General features: G+C 40.3%; 1 protein-coding gene across 1 annotated transcript in view; it reads left to right on the top strand.

The window, feature by feature from the left end:
- Window positions 1-21,973, top strand: part of MSH3 (mutS homolog 3) — a gene marked incomplete at its 5' end in the record, with an annotated part of 67,490 nt that overhangs the window by 20,874 nt on the left and 24,643 nt on the right. The window contains 4 exons of the mRNA XM_081881180.1: window positions 16,203-16,315; window positions 17,903-18,017; window positions 19,615-19,699; window positions 21,679-21,788. Coding sequence (XP_081737306.1) covers window positions 16,203-16,315; window positions 17,903-18,017; window positions 19,615-19,699; window positions 21,679-21,788 — 423 coding nt within the window. The remainder of the gene's footprint in view (window positions 1-16,202; window positions 16,316-17,902; window positions 18,018-19,614; window positions 19,700-21,678; window positions 21,789-21,973) is intronic.

The raw sequence follows: 21,973 nt of genomic DNA, 5'->3' as shown, positions 1-21,973 counted from the left end.
CAGGTTATATAATGAAGTGGATACTACTGAGTAGTCATTTATTAAAATATTGACAGGTGTTCCTATGAAAAAATATAGCTTTGGAGTACAAGTTACTGATTTCCTTCTAAAACCAACTATTTCAGTTCAACATCCAACTACTTTTGGCTATTGGGAAAACTTTAGAATGGAGATATCCAATGTTGTGCCCTCCCAGTTGTAATGGGGGCTACAGCTTCCCTTATCCTTAACTGTTGGCCCCACTGGCGAAAGTGGAGAGCACCATGTTAGGTACTACTGCTTTAAAGATATTAATAGAGCATGTAAAATTGATATGGCAAATATAAATGATAAATCTGATCCTAATTGCTAAGAGCACTGGGAATAAAACTTTCCCAGGAAAGTTGTTTTTTCATAATTTTTGGGAAAACTGTCTTGCTGGATATTAACTGATATTAATATTGTAGTCTTAAACTGTTGTAAGCTACCCTAAGATGTCATGGTGAAGGGCAGGCAAAAAATCTAATGAATGATATTTCAATGTGTGTATAATATAATAGGAATAAGACAACTCAGGCCATTGGGAAAACAAATTACTCTATTTTGGCTCTCCCTGGTTCTTGGCATTGAAATTTCCCTAACTTTCTGACTTAGTTTTGCACTTAACTGAATTGTTGGCCCTATAGTTTTTCTGCGTTATAGAAGAAACTGATACCAATAAGTTAAATTTCCAGTATCTAGCTGAGATATCAAAGTAGTACTTTCTGCTAAATGTGAATTATCACTCATAGGTGGGACATTTATTTTTCTTTATTCTCTATCCCCTCCACAGTGCTCATGTGTTTCTCCTCTTTCTACTCTCATTGTCAATACTATTTGTTTGGAGGTGACACAGGAAGCAGGCAGATAAACAGATTATTCCAGATAGTGTAAGGGCTCAGGCTTCAGTCCTATGCATAGGAGTAAATCCCAGTGAAATTGGTGGAACTTACTGCTGAGTAGACATTGCAGTGTAAGTATGCAAATGATTGAGAAGCCAGGCCAGATGCTGTATAGGACCAGATTATACCAGTTGTCCCACACTGAGCCAGTAACAGCAGTACTACTTTCTGGCTATCTCAGGCTTTCATTCTAAAAGGTATGACACAAAAGGAAAAGAAATTGGGAAGTATGAAGGGGGGAAAGCAAACTCTGGCACTGTTTCCTAGCTGTAAAGTTTGTGTAATGATCAGTGGGAATGGAAAGATTTCAAGGAGAGGAGAAGCCAAAAGTGGCTAGTCTTTCAACACAGCAGATGTGAAGACCCTGCAGTCCTATCTCTCCTTTTATGTGTCTAATGGAATGGCTGCTATGGATGGCTTCTGGAGAGGAAGTCTGATGAAGCCAGTGTTTTGCAGAGCAGGTGAAGAGGCCCTGCAGTCTCATCTCTATTTTTTTCTCTTGCAGCCCGAGGTAGTGAACAAAGTGTCCAGGTCATACTGCTAGAGTCCCTAGTTTGTGTCTCCTGCGTAGTACTGTAATGAGAAGGCAGTGAGTACAAGGCACAAAGTAACTCTTGTTGTAGTTGTCTTTTTCCCCCCTTCGGGAATCTTTATTTGCGATTTCCCAGTTTTTAAAAAATAATAGTAGACTTGCAGTGACAAAATCTGCAGCAGTCCTCCACTTCTGTTTACCAGTGCCTTGAAAAGTCACTAATACAGAAATGGAAAGGAGGAATTATCTGTTAATGGCCTCACAATGCAATATCCTAATTGCTGAGATAAGGATATACGAGTGTATTACTGGCACTTGGATAACTCTGTTCTACCTGTGTCAGGAGATAACATCACTCAAACTAGCAAACTTTCAGTTTGTGTGTGGCTGCACTGTGTGATGAGCAACTGAACTTCATGTTAAGGCATCTGCCTAAGGTGTATCTTCAAGTCCAGAACTGATCCTGCCCTCCGAGACTGGTTATTAGATGCTCTTGAACAGGAATGACTATAAGAATACTTTCTGTTTGAATTAATTTTTGCCCAAGCAATCACCTAATCATGGCTGGACAGGGTTATGCATTTATCAAGCCCAATTGTTAAGAATATAAGAGCCCTACTGGATGTGACTGATGGCCCATTTATCCCAGCATCCTTTTCTCATAGTGATCAAACAGATGACTATGAAAAAGTTGAAGGAGGGCATCAGTGCAAAAGCACTCTTTCCACTTGTGATGAAGCTGTATCCCAGTTTCCCAGCACAGGTACACAGACATATACTGAAGGTGGACCATTACTATCACGCTGTATTTTGTCTGTGACTGTCAAGCACCCCTTGATCCATTTTTCAGAATTCACTAAAATAACTTATTAGCAGTGTGTACACAGTAATTCTTCTAACCCTTAATATCGGAAATGAGGTGACTTAAAGAAAAGCTCTTTAATAAAAGAAGAATCTGATCAGTTATTTAAATACCTAAAATCCAGATTTGTAGTCTTAATTGATGTGAATTTAACTTTTAATTTTCTAGAGGACTGGAAAGGTTTGGCCTCCTACCAGAGGGAGTTATTTAACAAGCTATAGCAATTTAAATACGTGGTAAAGTAGGGTGGAGAATGCATCTGGCTGGCAGGTCAGATTTTTATTTCCCCACCCCTTGTGGGTCAAGTTTGACAGTGACATTGGGTGATCTTTTTTGCTTGCATGGGTCTCCAGATGCCCCTTGCAAAGTGCTCTGCAAGACACAACAACTAGCTGATCATCATAGCCCCTTGCAAAATGTTATGTTGCCATAGGGTTTTGCAGGCACCGCTAATCAGCAGTGCCAGAGAAAAGCCCTTTGGGCTGAGCCAAGTTTTTACCTGCCCCATACCTGATACTATATATGATATAAGGTGTAAGATAGGTGGGCTTGGCTTAAATGGCCTTACATGCCCAATGGGAAGGCCTGGTGGGCCTAATTTCCTGCACCTTTTGTAAAGTGTAATATATACGCAGACTGTGCACAAGGAGAGAAATTTCTGTGACCGACTAATTTCGTGGTTCACTCTTGGTGCATTTTGCAGACATCTTAATGTGTGCTTTGTTGGTCTGGAGTATGCCCTATCCAAATTTGTTAGGGCTATTTGCATTCATCTGGTCTATCATACAGTGTGGTTAGACAATATATATGTGCTGGACTCGATATTTCTCATGCAGTGTTTTCCCCACCCTTTAAGAACACTAACAGTGGAAATATTGCTGTAACTGCTGGACGCTTCTGTTTCTTTCTTTCTCATTCCCTATTAAATTCCACTGACAATGCAAACACGTGCTTCCTATATCCCTGCCCTGGCCTCATCTGAACATATGCAACTGCTGGCACTTCACTAGTTGTGACGAGATTAGGCTTCAGAGTTGCTGATACTGGCATTGAAAGAGCTGCTTAGAGGAGCCCATGATGCTGAACTTGCTTCCAGATTCAGAATTGATGGTTATGCATGTATGACTATAAAACAAGAATGGAAAGTATGATCTGTTATTTGGCTTCGCAGAAAACTGAAAAAATGAATAGAGATGAGCTTTAAATTTTTTTTAGCTGACTTTGATTTCATTGAAACATCATTTACCTCTACTTCTGTTTGAAACCATTATCACCGGGGAGGGGGGGGTCTAGAAAGCAAAAAGCAATACTGACAGCTAATAACTTTTGTTTATGGTCTTCAGTCCTCACAAAAATATTTTAATGAAACTGCCATATATGAATGTAGTAGCTGGGACTGAAATTGTTTCAGAACTACTTCTGAAGCAGGTAGGCACACAGTAAATATGTTAAGTAAGAGATAGTGTTTCTCCATTGGATATGATGCAGTATAGCATTCATAAAACACTTTTATATCATCTTAACTTAAAAACATTCTCGGGCTAACTTTCAGTGTTGGTCAGCAGACAGCCATGCATGGTCCCAGTTAGATTGCGATCATGTTTAGATGAAGAACTGGGGCAGATTCAAAGGAGAGTTGTTGCGGAGTCAGAGTTATTGCAGGCCAAGATCTGAGCCAGCAGACATGCTTAGCAGGCTGAGGTGGGCAGAGAAACAGGAGGAATAGACATTATGACAGTCAAAGAAGCAAAGTTAGGGAGTGACTGAACCAATGCGAGAGTTGCTTTGTTGCACATGCAAATACTTACTGCAAGCTAGGAGCATTTATGGTCTGTCCAGGAAGAACCAATAGACTGTTTAGGGGTGGAACCATTCTGCAGGCTATGTAATAATAAACTATTATATTATTATATTGGAAGGCAATATTTGTATTTTCTTCCTATACTCTTAATCCCCATTGTTTGCCATCAAGGGCAATAAGAGACCAAGGAGGAGCTCTCTAGTTCAAGTTTTCATTGAACCTTACACTAAGTTTTTATGTGGTTTAAGGTTTTAAAGGAGTTGATAGTAGAAGGGATAAAGTGCTGCTGTGCAATGCCAGGTCAATGACTCATAAGACCACTGCCATCCATGACTTGATCATGGATGGAGGACTTGACCTGGCATGTGTAACAGAGACTTGGTTGGATGAAGCAGATGGGCCTGTCCTTGCCGCTGCTTGTCCACCAGGTTTCTCTTACGCACAGCAACCCAGGTCATGTGGGCGGGGAGGGGGGGTTGCAGTGATTTTTAGGAAGTCATTAGTTTGCACCAGGCGTCCTATTGGGAAGACCCAGTTTTCTGAGTGCATGTTCTGGAAGTTGGGCAATAGGGGCAGTACAGGATTCCTTTTGGTGTACCGACCTCCCCGCTGCACCAAGGATTCCCTGCCCGAGCTGCTTCAGGTCGTGGCGGATGTTCTCCTGGAGACACCTAGCTTGGTCGTCCTAGGGGATTTTAACATCCATGCCGACACGACCTTACAAGGGGCCGCTCGGGACTTCGTGGAAAGCATGGCCTCCATGGGGCTGTCCCTGAATAAGTGTGGCCCAACCCATAGCCGCGGACATGCCTTGGACCTGGTGTTTACCTCTACGGATGTTGGTGATCTGACACTAAGTAAAAGCGAAACGAAAGAAGTGCCATGGTCAGATCACTTCCTGGTGCAACTGGACTTCTCCGCGACCCATCCCCTCTGCAGGGAGGTGGGACCGATTCGGATGGTCCGCCCCCGCCACTTAATGGATCCAAATGGTTTCCAGAGAGTGGTTGGGGATGCTTTATCCCATGTTGATGGCCTTTCAGCCGATTCCCTGGTGGCCCGCTGGAATGTGGAGTTAACCAGGGCTATTGACTGTTTGGCTCCGAAGCGCCCTCTCCGATTGCATGAAGCCCGGAGAGCCCCGTGGTTTTCCACGGATCTGAGGGCAATGAAACAATCGTTGAGACGGCTAGAGCGCCGGTGGCGGATAACTCATTCTGAATCTGACCGGACACGGGTTAGAGCTCAACGTCGAGCCTACCAAGTGGCGATAGCGACGGCGAAGAAGACTTTCTTCACCGCCTCTATTGCATCTGCAGAAAACAGCAGCAGGAGACTCTTTCAGGTGGTTCGCAATTTAGCGGAACCACCTGTAACATCGGGGCCCAGTACGGGCCACATGTTCTCCTGCAATGATTTTGCAAATTTTTTTGCAGATAAAATCGCTCAGATTCGGGAAGAAGTAGACTCCACCGTGGGAGCAGGGCCGGGGCGGGAGAGTGCTAGAGTCCTGTCTGGTCAAGTTGTGTGGGATCAATTTCAATCTGTTACCTCCGAGGATGTGGACAGGCTGCTTGGACGAGTGAAGCCAACCACCTGTCTCCTGGATCCTTGCCCATCCTGGCTTATAAAAGCTAGCCGGGAAGGACTGGGCGATGGGCTTCGTGGGGTGGTGAATGCTTCCCTCCGTGAGGGAGCCTTCCCAGACCCGCTGAAAGAGGCGGTTATTAAACCGCTTCTTAAAAAACCATCTTTAGATGCGGCCACGATGGCCAATTATCGCCCAGTCTCAAACCTCCCATTCTTGGGCAAGGTGATTGAGCGAGTGGTTGCTGAACAACTCCAGGCACGCCTGGAAGAAGCGGACCATTTGGATCCCTTCCAGTCGGGATTCAGGCCTCATCATGGGACTGAAACTGCCTTGGTCGCACTGGTTGATGATCTCCGGCGGGCTAGGGACAAAGGTGAGAGCTGTTTCCTAGTTCTGCTGGATCTCTCAGCGGCGTTTGATACCATCGACCATAACATCCTTCTGGACCGTCTTGAGGGGCTAGGAGCTGGGGGCACTGTCATACAGTGGTTCCGCTCCTTCCTCCTGGGCCGTGTTCAGAAAGTGGTGGTGGGGGATGAGTGTTCAGACCCCTGGCCGCTCACTTGTGGGGTGCCTCAGGGTTCTGTCCTCTCCCCCATGCTTTTCAACATCTACATGCAGCCGCTGGGAGCGATCATCAGGAGGTTTGGGCTGGGTGTTCATCAGTATGCAGATGATACCCAGCTCTACCTCTCTTTTAAATCAGAACCAGTGAAGGCGGTAAAGGTCCTGTGTGAGTGTCTGGAGGCGGTTGGAGGATGGATGGCGGCTAACAGATTGAGGTTGAATCCTGACAAGACAGAAGTACTGTTTTTGGGGGACAGGAGGCGGGCAGGTGTGGAGGATTCCCTGGTCCTGAATGGGGTAACTGTGCCCCTGAAGGACCAGGTGCGCAGCCTGGGAGTCATTTTGGACTCACAGCTGTCCATGGAGGCACAGGTCAAATCTGTATCCAGGGCAGCTGTTTACCAGCTCCATCTGGTACGTAGGCTGAGACCCTATCTGCCTGCGGACTGTCTCGCCAGAGTGGTACATGCTCTGGTTATCTCCCGCTTGGACTACTGCAATGCGCTCTACGTGGGGCTACCTTTGAAGGTGACCCGGAAACTACAACTAATACAGAATGCGGCAGCTAGACTGGTGACTGGGAGCGGCCGCCGAGACCATATAACACCGGTCTTGAAAGACCTACATTGGCTCCCAGTACGTTTCCGAGCACAATTCAAAGTGTTGGTGCTGACCTTTAAAGCCCTAAATGGCCTCGGTCCAGTATATCTGAAGGAGCGTCTCCTCCCCCATCGTTCTGCCCGGACACTGAGGTCCAGCTCCGAGGGCCTTCTGGCGGTTCCCTCACTGCGAGAGGCCAAGTTGCAGGGAACCAGGCAGAGGGCCTTCTCGGTGGTGGCGCCCGCCCTGTGGAATGCCCTCCCATCGGATGTCAAGGCGATGGACAACTACCTGACATTCAGAAGACATCTGAAGGCAGCCCTGTTCAGGGAAGTTTTTAATATGTGACATTTTAGTGTATTTTTTATCTCTGTTGGAAGCCGCCCAGAGTGGCTGGGGAAACCCAGCCAGATGGGCGGGGTACAAATAATAAATTATTATTATTATTATTATTATTATAGTGGTTCATTGCATTGGCCATATAGTTTCTTTGAGATGTACATATTTTTATAATCTGAGTAAGATTTAGTCTGATCAGTTAGGTCTGTTTTATTTTTCCACTTTTAGAGAACATCTGTAGATAGTTGTTTTGTTAAGATTTGGAAGTATATTAGTAGTCTGACTCCCTTAGGAGGTTGCTGATTCTCCTCCTTTGGAATATTTAAAGCAGAGGTTGGATGGCCATCTGTCATGTATGATCTAGTTGAGATTCTTGCATTGCAGGGGGTTTACAAGATGATACTTGTGGTCCCTGACAACTTTACAATTCTATGTTTCTATATGAATTACAAGCTAGGTTTAAATTTTCATTTTTAAAAGCATTGTTTGGAGTAACATGAAACATGTAAACAAAACCACCTTGCAGTACATAAATATCATTTTATTGCACACACAAAATCTCACTTTCACTCTCACACAATGTGTTTTTATATAAACAGAATAATAGAATAATATGAATTCTATTACTTCTGATAAAGAAAATGTAAGACACACATAGCATTTTCATAAATCTGACAGGAAAGCTTAACATAATTAATTGAAAAATAGAGCAGGGCATTTCCCTTACCCTAATGACTTCTTAAATCCACACCAGCTTATCAAAGAAAGCATTAATTAGAGTAATTGCAGAGCCAGCTGTCTATTGCTTGCTGTCCAGTACCTTCTGTTGAGGAAACCACAAAACTCACTGTAAGGTATTTTTTTAGGGAACTAATTAAAACTCTTGTGTGTTGCAAACTCACAATGTAACCTTTTGGGTTACATTGCACATCCTACTCTGGCTGCATATTTGAAAGTTCACACATACAGGTTTTTCCTATGCAGAATGGGGAGTGGCTACATTGCTAGTGTAGTGCTTTAAAACATGTTACCAGTTGATTCATGGTGCAAGTTCATGTCCAGGACATGATTTGTTACATCATGCAGAAATAAGGTGTGGTAAAGCTAGAGTGAAGTTGCCATTTTCATATTAATAAAAGTAAAATTTGAGTGTTAAACAATGCCATGGCAGTTGTTTAAGTAAGGGTAGCTAGCCCTTTGCATTCCATGATTTTTTGAAGGTGTTAATGGTACAATTACAAACTTATTATGTATCTGGGTGTTTTGGAGAAGGTTCATGATGATAATGAAGGATGGTGGTGCTTCTGATTAATGGGCTGCTACAGACTCTAGTTGTGTTGCTTGTTCAGTCCATTATTCACTTTCATTTGTTGCTAAGCAGTCGCTGGCTGCACAAAGGTCGTATGTGCTATGCAGATTGCCATCATGTGTATTGTCCAACTGTTTAACCACATATTTGCATCTCTCTACTTGCAGTTTTACAGAGTTAGGACCAATCTGTTATCAAATTAACAATCTAGAAGTTTAGAAGAAAATTATCAGTCTGATTGATTAGAGTAGTCCTTCCTTAAGTTCCTCATCTGCAAAGTAGGAATAGCATATTACTCTATTGTACTGTTGTATTATTCCCTTGCAAAGCTGGAGTTAAAGTGGAAGCAAATCCACAGTTGTTGTTTTTTAATTTTTGCAAACCTTCATGTTCCCTTGAGCTTGCTGATACCTCCCTCTTGTGTACATTCGTGTGTGGTAAATTGAGATCACTACTAGTGTATACAAGTAGGGCCTTGAAGCAAAATTTTGTAGTGTGAAGTATTTCTGTTCAGGGTTCTAGCCATTTCATTTCCCCTCCCCATGGTATTCCTTCTTTCCAACAGACAGTCAGCATCCTGTGCCCCCTGAGCACTCCTGCGCACTTTGGGGCTACCTTGAGTTTGTTGATACCCCCTTCTCATGAGTGTATGACATAGTTTTGACTACTAGCTGTGGGCTCACTGTCTCTAGAAGATCATAAATAAAATAAAAGAGAGAATGTACTGGGATCTCTCATAATGAGAAAGTAATCTCTTGCTTTCCTCCCTCCTTTTTTTTTTTTTGTATGGATAGCACCAGTATTTGGTTGGCTGTATGGGAGAGGGACAGAAATATTTACAGCATCCTCAGTCTAAACACTAGACACATTCCTAAGTCACCCTTCTGGTCTCAGCAAGTAGGAGGCCATAGCTAAGGTGAGGTCCTTCAAGGATCACATGACTTCAGTGTTATAAACTGCATACTCGTTTTTTAAAAGGGGCAGTTCTTTTATGGCAGGGCAGAGGAGCTGAATTTCAGAGCCACAAACGCTCCAAGATAGCCCTGGTTGCTAATTAGTCCTTCAGCTAGGTTTATGCATAGCTCCTGTGTTCTAGCTGGAACAGTATTTAGAACTCCAGGAACACACATGTTTCAGATATTGTATGTCCCTGAATTCCCTTACCATGTTTTAATTGGATTTTTGGCAAAACTGTGTATTTGTGTGCTCGCGTGTGCGCATGCTGCTTAGTATGGGAAAACTCCTCACCCTTCAACTGTGTGAACACACCCAACTCCCTAAAATGTCGGATTAGAATCAGTGCTGGCCAGAAGGCAAGAATATGTCTTGGCACCATTTATTTTATAAATTAAACATGGGACTTTCATCACAATTCTGTGAGAATGAATTAGGCAGCAAAATGTTAAACCTGTCCTGAACCTAGAAAAATACAGGTTATCAATCCAACTAACTAAATAAAGGGCACAATTAATGCCATTCTTCTGGATTTATTAATGCTTCAGGGCTTAGCTAGGGAAAATGCAGTAGCAACTGAAATGGGAAGACAGAGCTTTGAAACCACTCTAAAATCTAATTTGTTTTTTTTTTTTTTTTTTTTTTATAATAATTTTTATTGATTTTACAACATAAAGAAAAAACAAAACAAACATAATGCGACTTCCCCAAACCTCCCCTTCACTGCATCCAAATTTCAAAATTTTTAGCAATTCTTCATCCCATTTTTATATTTAATTCTCTTTAAAAAGAGTTTCTGCTTTATAAATTTCGATTTATAGCTGTAATTCTTAGTGTCCAATCCCCTGACATCTTAACATTCCGAAATTTTACAACAATTTTTAAAATAGATTTTAAATTTTTTCCAGTCCTCCTCCACTGTCTCTTTCTTCTGGTCACGGATTCTGCCGGTCATCTCTGCCAGTCCCATAAATTCAGTCACCTTGGTCTGCCATTCTTCCAGAGTAGGTAATTCTTTAGTCTTCCAATACTTCGCCAAAAGGATTCTTGCTGCTGTTGTTGCGTACATAAAAAAGGTCCTATCTTTCTTTGGTACCAATTGGCCGACCATGCCCAAGAGAAAAGCCTCCGGTTTCTTTACAAATGTCCACTTAAGGATTTTCTTAATTTCATTATAGATCATTTCCCAGTAGGCCTTAATCTTTGGGCAGGTCCACCAAAGGTGATAAAAAGTTCCTTCACATTCATTACACTTCCAGCAATTGTTATTGGGCAAATGATATATCTTTGCAAGCTTGACTGGGGTCATGTACCACCTATAGATCATTTTCATTATGTTCTCTTTCAGGGCACTACATGCCGTAAATTTAATACCTGTGGTCCATAACTGCTCCCAGTCAGCAAACATAATATCATGACCAATATCTTGTGCCCACTTAATCATGGCTGATTTAACCGTTTCATCTTGTGTGTTCCATTTTAGCAGCAGATTATACATTCTAGACAAATTCTTAGTATTGGGTTCTAACAATTCTGTTTCTAACTTTGACCTCTCCTTCTGAAATCCTAGTTTTCTGTCCTGCTTAAAAGTTTCATTAATCTGGTAATAATGTAACCAATCTCGGACTTTAGGTTTCAATTTCTCAAAACTCTGTAGTTTCAACTTTTCACCATCATATTCTATAATTTCACAGTATTTTGGCCAGTCTGTATCCATGTTCAATCTTTTTACCGCCTTAGCTTCCATTGGTGACAGCCACCTGGGGGTTTTACTTTCAAACAAATCTTTATATCGATTCCATACATTATACAATGCTTTCCTAATAATATGATTTTTAAAATTTCTGTGTACCTTTACCTTGTCATACCATAAATATGCATGCCAACCAAAACTATTATCATAACCTTCCAAGTCCAGAATATCTGTATTCTCAAGAAGTAGCCATGGTTTCAGCCAGCAAAAAGCTGCTGCTTCATAGTAAAGTTTTAAGTCCGGCAGGGCAAAGCCCCCTCTATCCTTTGCATCAGTCAAAATCTTGAATTTAATTCTGGGTTTTTTGCCCTGCCAGACAAATTTAGATATATCTTTCTGCCACTTCTTGAAACAGTCCATCTTATCTAAAATTTGCAATGTCTGGAACAAAAACAACAATCTCGGCAATACATTCATCTTAATTACAGCAATTCGGCCTAACAAGGAAAGTCTCAATCTTGACCATATATCGAAATCTTTCTTCACTTCAGCCCAGCATTTCTCATAATTATCTTTAAATAGATTCACATTCTTAGATGTTAAGTTCACCCCCAGCGTTTGATGGCGGTCCTAGCCTCGAGCTCCGAGGCAGGACTGCTCCGTAAGTTCGGGTCTTACCCGCTACGGCAAGCGGGGGACCCCTAAAATCACAGGCGCTGAAGCCTGTGAGCAAGGAGATTCGGTGGGCACCTTTGCGCCCCCCCGGCATCGTGAAAGAGCCTTTTTAAAGGCTCCGGAGCGGCATCGGGGTGAGCGCGGTGCTGAGGATCGCTACCCAGCTTACGGAGTGAAGCCACGTCGCCATTAACGGAGAGCGCCGATTCCTTTCTGAAACTAAAGATTGGCAACAACAATACCCGTGAGTAAGAACGCAAAATTAAAAACGGGACTTAAAAATTTAGAAGATTTGGCTGAAAACGGGAAGGCAAAAATTAAGGAAGTCAGCCTCCCGGATCTGCATGATTAACGGAGCAATGAAAGACTGAGCTGTGATTAAACGGACTTTTCTCTTAATTCTTATTAAACCAGACATCGAAAGGATCTCCCCCCTGTAGTGCAGGAGAAGGGGGGGAGGAAACAGAATTAATTTAACCTGCAAAAGAAAGGGATAAGGAATAAAAAACCTCTGCTGCTGACACTTCTGGTCAGGCTGCCGGAGCAGCGATCGCCTGAAAAAAGGAACTGTCAAGTGAGCTGTCAAAGGACAGCGGCTACAAAATAAGACTTATTTTGAAACATACTCGGGACTTTGGTGGATTACAATTTCAACAGTAAAGTGCTACAAACTAAAGACTTTTAATGGGACTTTTGCCTTTGGACTTTCTGTTTCTTTGTTCTGGGTGCCTTTGGATGGTTACAATTTCCTCCTCTAGAGGGCTTTAGCTACATTACGGAGTATCCAGTGGGATTTTCCACTTGCAACTTTCCTGTGTGAATGACCTTGAGTTATGAGCAACCCGCCAGAAGAGATTTCAACAAGAAGTAAAACAAAGCAGGCTCAAAAACAAGCTCAAAAAAGAGGCTCCTTATCAGGAGCAGCAGCTGCACAAGAAAAAATAACAGCAGCATCAATGGAGTCAATGACACAGGCCCTGCTTAAAATAAATCAGTCACTAGAAGTACTTACCAAGCAATCTGCAGAACTCACTAAACAGTCTACAGAGAACTCAAAGAAATTGACGGAGTTGACAACAAGACTAGACCTGAATACAACAACAATTTCATCTAATACAGATTCCATAAACCGTTTGGTTCAAGAATCTACGGAAACAAGGAAAATAGCTGAGAGTGCTAGGTCCACCGCTGAAGAAACCAAAGGAAAGTTTGCGCCTATTGTAAAAAAAGTACATGAACATGATTCAGCATTAGCCCTACTAGAACTGGAAAGGAAAAGTAAGAATCTGAAATTAAGACTGGTTCCAGAAGAGGAAGAGGACAAGCTCGGGGAATTCCTTACAGACAAATTTCAAGACTTCTGGAATGATGAGCTAGATGGAGAGGAAGATGAATTTATGATAACCTCAGCCTTTCGGATTGGCAGGAAGCAAGGGAAGAAGCCAAGAGATTGTTTAATTACCTTAGGATCAAAGGAACAAAGAGACAAAATATTGAACCTACATTTCCAGAAGGCCTTGGTCATTAAAAATTCTCAGATTCAAATCTTCAAGGATATTCCTAAATACTTTTTGGAGGTTAGATCTCAATTTAAAGAACTAGTTGATCTACTTAAGAAGAATAACATCCCATTTAGGTGGGAATTTCCACAAGGGCTGTCCTTTAGCTACAAAGGGAAGAAAATTAAAATAAAAACAAACCAGGATAAAGAGATCTTTTTGGAAAGAAATCAAGAGGATCTTCAGAAAGGAACTGTCAGCGAGGAGGAAGTACCGGACATCTCAAATCTATCATTTGGACTGAACCGAGCACCGACCGAGGAGGAACAACAACTTGGTGCAGTCGGTGGAAGGTCTACCCAGTAACCAAAATGTCTCTGCAACTCTTCAGCTGGAACTGTAATGGTTTGAACCACCCTCGAAAAAGGGGCCAAGTATTTCATTTATTAAAGAAGGAACAACTAGATGTAATCTGTTTACAAGAAACTCACATTGCCAGGATACATAGAAAACTTTTAACAAACAAGAGATTAGGACAAGAATTTATATCATCAGATAGAGTCAAGAAAAGAGGAGTTGTGATTTATGTCAAGGAAAAATTTGAACCAAAATTGATCTTTAAGGATGACCAAGGAAGATACCTGGCAGTGGAAATCCAAATTTATGGAGAAAAAATATTGATTGTCGGAGTTTATGCACCAAATGAGGGGAAGGCTGAATTCTTTAAGAAGTTGCATGAGACTTTAATGGACTTTTTGGACTTTAAAATTATAATGATGGGTGACATGAATGGAGTCGTCTCTACAAACATGGATAAGGCCCAAAGACAAACAATATCTAATGACGGAAGACTACCAAAGACTTTTTTTGACCTGACTGACACTATGGATCTGATCGATATTTGGAGAACTAGGAACCCTCTGGAAAGGGAGGGGACTTTCTTCTCTGAAGCAAAAATGACATGGACTAGAATTGATCAAATATGGATTTCTAGTAATCTGGCATCAAAGGTTAAAAAAACAGAAATCTGCCCAAAGACCTGCTCTGACCATAATGCTGTCAAGATGGAAATGAAGCTGACAACAGCTGGAACCTTCAGATGGAGAATGAATGACACTCTCTTTGGAGATGGGGAAATTTGTAAAAAGGCCCAAGAAACACTTAAAGACTACTTCGAGATCAATTTGAGATCAGATACAGAAAAAAGAATCATTTGGGACGCAAGTAAAGCCGTGATGCGTGGCTTCCTAATACAACAGAATTCAATAAAGAGGAAAAAGCAGAATGAGAAGAAAGAGAAAATTTGGAATCTAATAAAAGAAGGGGAGAAGAAATTGAGATCTAAGCCTAAATCCCAGGAGATATTAAGAGAAATAAAATTTTATCAAACACAATATATGGAATTGACGAACCAGGAAATAGAATGGAAAATTAAACAAATGAGACAAAAGACTTTTGAATCTGCAGATAAATGTGGGAAGCTACTGTCTTGGCAACAGAAAAAGAGACAAAAATTGAACACAGTGACATCACTCGAAGAAGATGGGAAGTCTATTAATAAACCAAATGAGATAAGTAATTGTTTTCAAAGTTTCTTTAAGAAATTATACAAACAAGGGCCAAAAAATGAACAGGAGATAGAAGAATTTATTGGAAAATACGGACTATCAAAAATCTCTGAAAACAATAGAAGGAGTTTAAACGAGAAAATTACAGACCAAGAAATAGAGAGTGCTATCCAGGATATGAAGCTGGGAAAATCACCAGGGCCAGATGGATTAACTGCGAGATATTATAAAGTATTGAAGGATTGGTTAATACAACCATTGAAAGAAGTCTGCAATCAAATTTTGGAGGGGAAAAAGGCTCCCGAATCGTGGAAGGAAGCATTCATCTCACTTATACCAAAGACAGAAACTGAGAAACATCAAGTCAAGAATTACCGCCCTATATCACTTTTGAACGTGGATTATAAAATTTTTGCAGACATTTTAGCAAAAAGATTCAAAAAAGTGCTGTTAGAGGAGATTCACAGGGACCAAACAGGCTTTCTACCAGGCAGGCATTTGTCAGACAATGTGAGGAATATTATAGATATTCTAGAACTTTTGGAAACTGACATAAATAGAAAAGCTGTTTTGATTTTTGTGGATGCAGAGAAAGCCTTTGACAATATTTGTTGGAGTTTTATGAAGAGGAATCTCCAAGGAATGGGGGTAGGCAAGAACTTTGAAAATGGTATAAGTGCAATTTATTCTGAGCAAAAGGCCAAACTTATTGTAAATGGTATGGTTATGGATGAAATTCCAATAGAGAAAGGGACACGACAGGGATGCCCAATTTCCCCTCTATTGTTTATATCGGTACTGGAGGTTTTCCTTAACATGATTAGAAGAGACCAGCTGGTTAAAGGTATACAGGTCGGAACTAAACATTATAAGCTAAGAGCATTTGCAGATGACCTAGTTTTGACACTACAACAGCCAGAAACTAGCACAAAAAGAGTTTTGGAACTTATTGAAATATTTGGTCAGGTAGCAGGTTTTAAATTGAATAAACACAAGACAAAGGTGTTGGAAAAAAATCTCACGGTGGGGGAAAAAGATAGTTTTCAAAGAGAAACGGGTTTGGAAATTACTAAAATCTAATTTGTTGAGTTACAAAGCGATTTGATCAACCTGTGCAATGAGAAAAGGGCACACTTTAAAAATCAAATTTATTTTCAAAGTTTCGCTTAATGAAATAGTCCTGCGTCTTGATGTGTTTGCAAACAAGACAAATAGATTTTCTGATATTGTGAGTTTTCTTTCAGTTATTTTTGTAAGAGTACAGCAAGATTAAACATACTTTTTATTTCCAGCTTACAGGATGACAGAATTCGGGTAGAGAGGATGGAAAACAAGCATTTTGAATACAGCAATGCTTTCCAACTGATTACAAACTTCTATGGAGACCGAGTACTTGATAGTAAAGGTAACTGATTCAGAAACTCATTGAAATTTGTCTGAATAGTTTGCATTTGTATTAAATAGGATTTTATTATTTTGTAAAAGTTACTTCATGGTGTCATATTTTCCTTAATTTACAAGTAGATTTTAATATTCTGAGATTGTGCTTGTTAATATATAGAGGTTTTGATATACCGTAGATTCCAGCGTATTAGGTGACTGGGCATATAAGGTTTCGTCTTATAAGCCCAGGCTTATACGCTGGGCAGGAGGAAGCCGCCCGGTGCGGCGCCCGCTGTTGCTGTGATGGCAGCTTTGGCAGCCTCCCAAGCAGCAGTGGGCGGCGGTCTCTGCGCTGGGAGGAAGCTGCCAGGCGCCCACTGCTGCCTCGGAGGTAGTATATATATCGTATAGCAGTATTTAAGAATCAGAGAGGTCATTCCATCCATATGTATTTCTTGATAACCAGTAAACATTAATTTTAAATTACAGATTATTCAAATAAAAACTCCAATAATAATTCAAGAACTAAACTCTTTACTAGTCAGTTGAGCAGCAAGTTGGGCCTGGTTTGCTTTTGGAAAGGGAGCCACACAAGGAATCTTGACAGTGCCTTAGAGTATTTGTCTCAGAGGAGATTTGACAAAGTTAGTTTCCTAATTAATTTCTTGCAACGCAATCCTGTACATGTCTGTTCTTAAGTAATCTATTCAGACTTCATTGGTACTTGCTTCTAAGTAATTTTGTATAGGTTTTCAGTCTTAGGCTGTTTCCATGCAACCAGTTTTTCAAGTAACAAATGCTTAGTTAACTTGTTTTTGTTAAGAAAGGTTTTGATATTATATATGGGATGATGATGATGATGATGTTAATAATATAAATGATATAATATACTTGCAGTGTGTCCTAACCAGGTCATACTCAGTAACATTGAATACCACCCAACATTTTTTGGATTCTCATTTTCCCAGTAATAAATTGTTGCTGTGAAAAATATGGTTCTTTTTCTAGCTAATTTGCGCCATTGCAATGGTAACATAAGCCCCTATTACATAGTATACAGAACCTTGTAGGTAAGTGGCATAAGATCCTGCCCATGTGTTTGTACCCGTTTGTGGTAATACAAAAGTATATGCTGAAGAATTTGAAGGAAGCAAATACCAGGAAGGCTTTCCATTCCTCAGTAGCAATGCTACTGCTTTTCCTCTTTCTCCACCTCTCCAGCTCTGGAATGCACAGCCACTATTTCCCGTGCAGCAAAGCTTCTTCCCTTGCCTGAATCCAATATATCATGCAGAATTTGATAACTCTTCTTGCCCAGTAAGGCGTCAGTTTTTCCCTGTCCCAAGATGCACAAACAAATACAAGGCATTAAATGTGTAGATTGTAAAAATACCACAAATAACTCGCTGAAGGAGATATCCTTGCTGCACTGTCCATAAGTATGAGGTAGGCAAAAGAAATATTTGTTGTAGTAGTGATTAGGATGCCAATTTGGAGCGAGAGCTAAAATATAGTGCAGAATAGGAGCTCCTACACACTGGATTTTATATGTTGCTGTAATAAAAGCTGGTTGTAATACAACTACACAAATTACAATTGTATTTTTAAGGTTCCCAAGCATTGTCAGTGGTTTTAAACTTGGATAAGTCAGTGCTATGCTCCCTGGCTGCTGTAATCATGTATCTTAAAGAATTTAATTTAGAAAAGATACTCTACAACCCAAGGTAAGTACTTTTAATTTCAGAAAATCACAATCCTGAAGAAAAAATACTGTAGGGATATTATTTTGCATCCTCTGGCCAATTTCCTTTCATAAATTAAGTGTACTTTTTGTGATACCCCACTTGTAAACAAGTTCTATAATTTCTATAAACTAGGCATTTAAAGCTAACAAAAGTGGGAAAACTTTAGAAATGTAAAAGTATATGCTTGTAGGGGTTTTTAAAATTACTTACCTGATTATTATACTGGCTAGATGAACTACTATAATACTAAATGCAGAACTGCTATGAGAATAATTTTTAAGCAAATCCTTATTCTATCAAATCACCACTTCTGTGCCAATAATACTCTTGCTGCAGTTGTCGCATATAAAAACAGTTTTTTAATCTTGTCTTTTAATGTCAGTGCCTACAATACCAAGTAAAAATGCTTCTGGATTTTTAAAATAAATGTATATTTCAACATCTTTTCCATCTCATTATAAATCATTTCCCAGAAGCCTTTCACTTTCTTACATTCCCACCACAGATGATAAAAGTGCCTCTTTTACCTCTTCATAAGGTTTAATTTTCCAATTATTTCCTTCTTCTCTTACTAACTTTTCATATGTGCCCCAATTTTTACTCATATTTATCTTTTTTACACTCATTGCTTCCAAAGGTGACAACCACCATGGTGTTTTACGTTCTAATAGGTTTTAAACCTATCCCAGATTTCATATAGAGCTATTCGGAATATGTGGTTTCCAAATCCTTTATGCACTTTTGTTTTGTCATACCATAAATATACGTGCCAACCAAACGTCTTATCAAATCCTTCTAAGTCCAACAAATCTGTATTTTCTAACAATATCCATTCCTTCAACCAACAAAGGCAGGAATGGTTCATAGTATAACTTCAAGTCTGGCAAGGCAAAGCCCCCTCTTTCTCTAATATCAGTTAACAATTTAAATTTAATTCTTGAAATTATTTTCTGCCACTCCTTAAATATAGCTGCCCCTTTGATTATCGGAATTGATTGGAACAAAAATAACAGTTTTGGTAGCACATTCATCTTAATGACTGACATCCTACCCTATAGAGAAAGTTGCATCCGTCTCCACAGTTCCAAATCTCTCTTAATTCCATTCCACATCGGTGTCTAATTATCTTGAAATAAATTTATATTCTTAGGGGTTAGCCAAATTACCAAATAATTCACTTTTTTTACTACTTCTATACCAGTTTGTTGTTGCAGCATAGCCACCAAATCTTGTTTCATACTTTTAACTAACATTTTAGTTTTCTTTTTATTTAATTTGAAACCTGCTACTTGTCCGAACTGTTCTATTTCTTCTAGTGCTTCTTTATCACTAGTTAATGGTTCTTCCATTGTTAAAACCAAGAAATCTGCAAAGGCTTTCACTTTAACATTGGTAGTTGATTTTAAATTAGTTTTTCCCAGAAGTAAAATGATTCACATGTGTTTACCAGAAGCTGTTTCTCCTTCATATGTCTTAACGTGCTTTCCCCAACAATAGACAAAGCCAATATTTTATTTTAAAGCTTAATAAGCAACTTTCTTGTGTCATCACTATGGAATAATGCTTTTACTTTCAGTAATTTTAAGAAGTTATCAAGTGAAGCTGAATATATGATACTTAATGGGTCTACAGTAAATAATCTTGAAATCTTACAGAATCAGGTAAGAAAGTATGCTTCATCCTGCACATTTCTTTGCTTGGGAAGCATGTCTTGGATTATTGCATGTGTCCTTCATACACTAGATTTCCCCTAGCTTCCTGTGTTTAGTCAGATTTTCCCCAGCTAGGCTCTAACAATGGAAGTAAGTTGAAACGGGAGACCTATGATTCTGTTATTCTTTCTAGGAAGGAATATATTCAGGGAAGAATCAGCAGTTAGAACATGGGTTGGCAAACTAAGGTCCGCGGGCCGGATCAGACCCAATTGCCTTCTAAATCCGGGCTGTGGATGGTCCGGGAATCGCGGCGTGGATCGCCAGCGCACGCGCATTCTTTTCCTCTCCCTCACACAATGTTGGTGGTGGTGGCGGCGGCTCCTCCCTCCCTCCTGGCTTCTCCCCATCCTGCTTAGAGGAGGAAGGGGACTGGGCTTTGTTGCTGCCAGCCCCTCCGGAGCCCTTTTGCGTGCTGCTCAACATCCCTCCACCGCCGTTCTTTCTTTTTTCTTTCCAAAATATAGTCCGGCCCCCCACAAGGTCTGAGGGGCAGGGGACCGGCCCCCTGCTGAAAAAGTTTGAGGACCCCTGAGTTAGAATTTAGCAGCTAGTCTCCTGATTTCCCTCTGAGCCTATGTTGGCAGTACTTTAATAAATGCAGTTTTGGGGTAATGCATTTACCAAGGTGACATTAGGTAATGCATTTACCAAGGTGACACAAGGTAGCCACTGTAACACCACTTTTCAAAAAAAAGGATCCACAGACATTGTTTTGATTTGTACCCTGTCTTTGTTTTGATTGTTTTGATTTGTACCCTGTTTTGATTTGAACATTGTTTTGATTTGTACCCTGTCTTTTTATCAGATAATGTACAACTCTAGAAGGATGTCAGCATAATTTAATACCAATCAAGAAGAAGAACATGGTGCAGGGCATGCATGTTCTGAGGGCATATGATGCAACCAGCTTGTTGAAGTTAAGCAGGTCCTGGTCTAGTCATTTTTAATTATGTGATGAATGAAAGGCCAGTGGTACAGTGGTACCTCTAGTTGCGGACACGATCCATTCCAGGGTACCGTTCGCATCCCGAAAAGTCCGCAACTGGAGCAGCGCTTCTGCGCAAGCATGGAGCGGGATAAAGCACTTCTGTGCATGCGCGAAGTGCTCAGAATGCTTTCGCGCATGCGCAAAGCGCTCAAACTGTTTCTGCTCATGCACACGCAGCCAAACCCTGAAGTATACACTTCTGGGTTTGCTGCGTTTGCAAGCCAAAAAGACGCAACATGAACCTAATGCAACACAAGGTATCACTATATACTGAAGATAAGACATCCTTTTAAAAAGTGAAGCTCTTGCCCATAAAAGGCACAAACACTTGGAACAGAACTGTAAATGGAAAATAAGCCAAGGAGAGAAGGAATTTACTGCAGATTAAAAAATGGCTAAAGATATAAAATGAATAAATAAATAAACATTTACACCAAAAGCAGGAATCTAGTCACAAAAATCACTGAAGGAGTTATAGAAAGTAAAAGAAAAAGTAAACTTTTTCCAGAAGTTCAAGAGATTCATATCTAAATCACTGCACTGATGTTATTAGTATGTATAATGTGTGGAAATAAGTTGTAGAACAAACAGACAAAAGACAAAGTAATTGGCCACTAGAACCAAATGTCATTTATCAATGAGCACAATCTTTTCAGAAGTGTAGATATTATTAACATTGACCTCTTTATGGGAGGATTGTGGTAGCCACTGTAACACCACTTTTCAAAAAAAAGGATCCACAGACATTCAAGGAAATGAGAGTTTATGAGGAAAAAGGTAAACTTACTTTGTTGTGCATTTTTATCATACTTCTTTTATTTTATGTTGATGAAAAACAGAATATGTTTAAAGAACTAAGATTCTTAAAGTTCAGATTTCCCATATTTTCTTTCAATTGTGTTTTAATTGATTGAATAAAACACTGTCATTACTGCAGACTGACAAGAAAAGGAAAGGCAGCCTGTTTTGGGTCTTGGATCATACAAAAACTTCATTTGGGCAACGAAGACTAAAGAAATGGGTGACACAGCCTCTTTTGAAATCCAGGTATTCATTACCAAATAACTTTGCTACCCAATAGCTGAGCTAGATATTGATTATTTTAAAGGTATAATTCTTTTGTTTTTCCTTTGACGAGAGTCTATGTAGCTAATTTTCTTCTTAGGCTAAATTAAAAACTGCTAGCTTCGAGGAATAATTACCAGTGTTCAGATCAGCTCTGCTACTCGAGT

The sequence above is a fragment of the Podarcis erhardii genome, assembly GCF_964252035.2.
Source record: "Podarcis erhardii genome assembly, chromosome: 11".
NCBI lineage: Eukaryota > Metazoa > Chordata > Lepidosauria > Squamata > Lacertidae > Podarcis > Podarcis erhardii.
The sequence above is the reverse complement of the archived record's forward strand: the minus strand, read 5'-3'. Positions and strand labels throughout refer to the sequence as shown.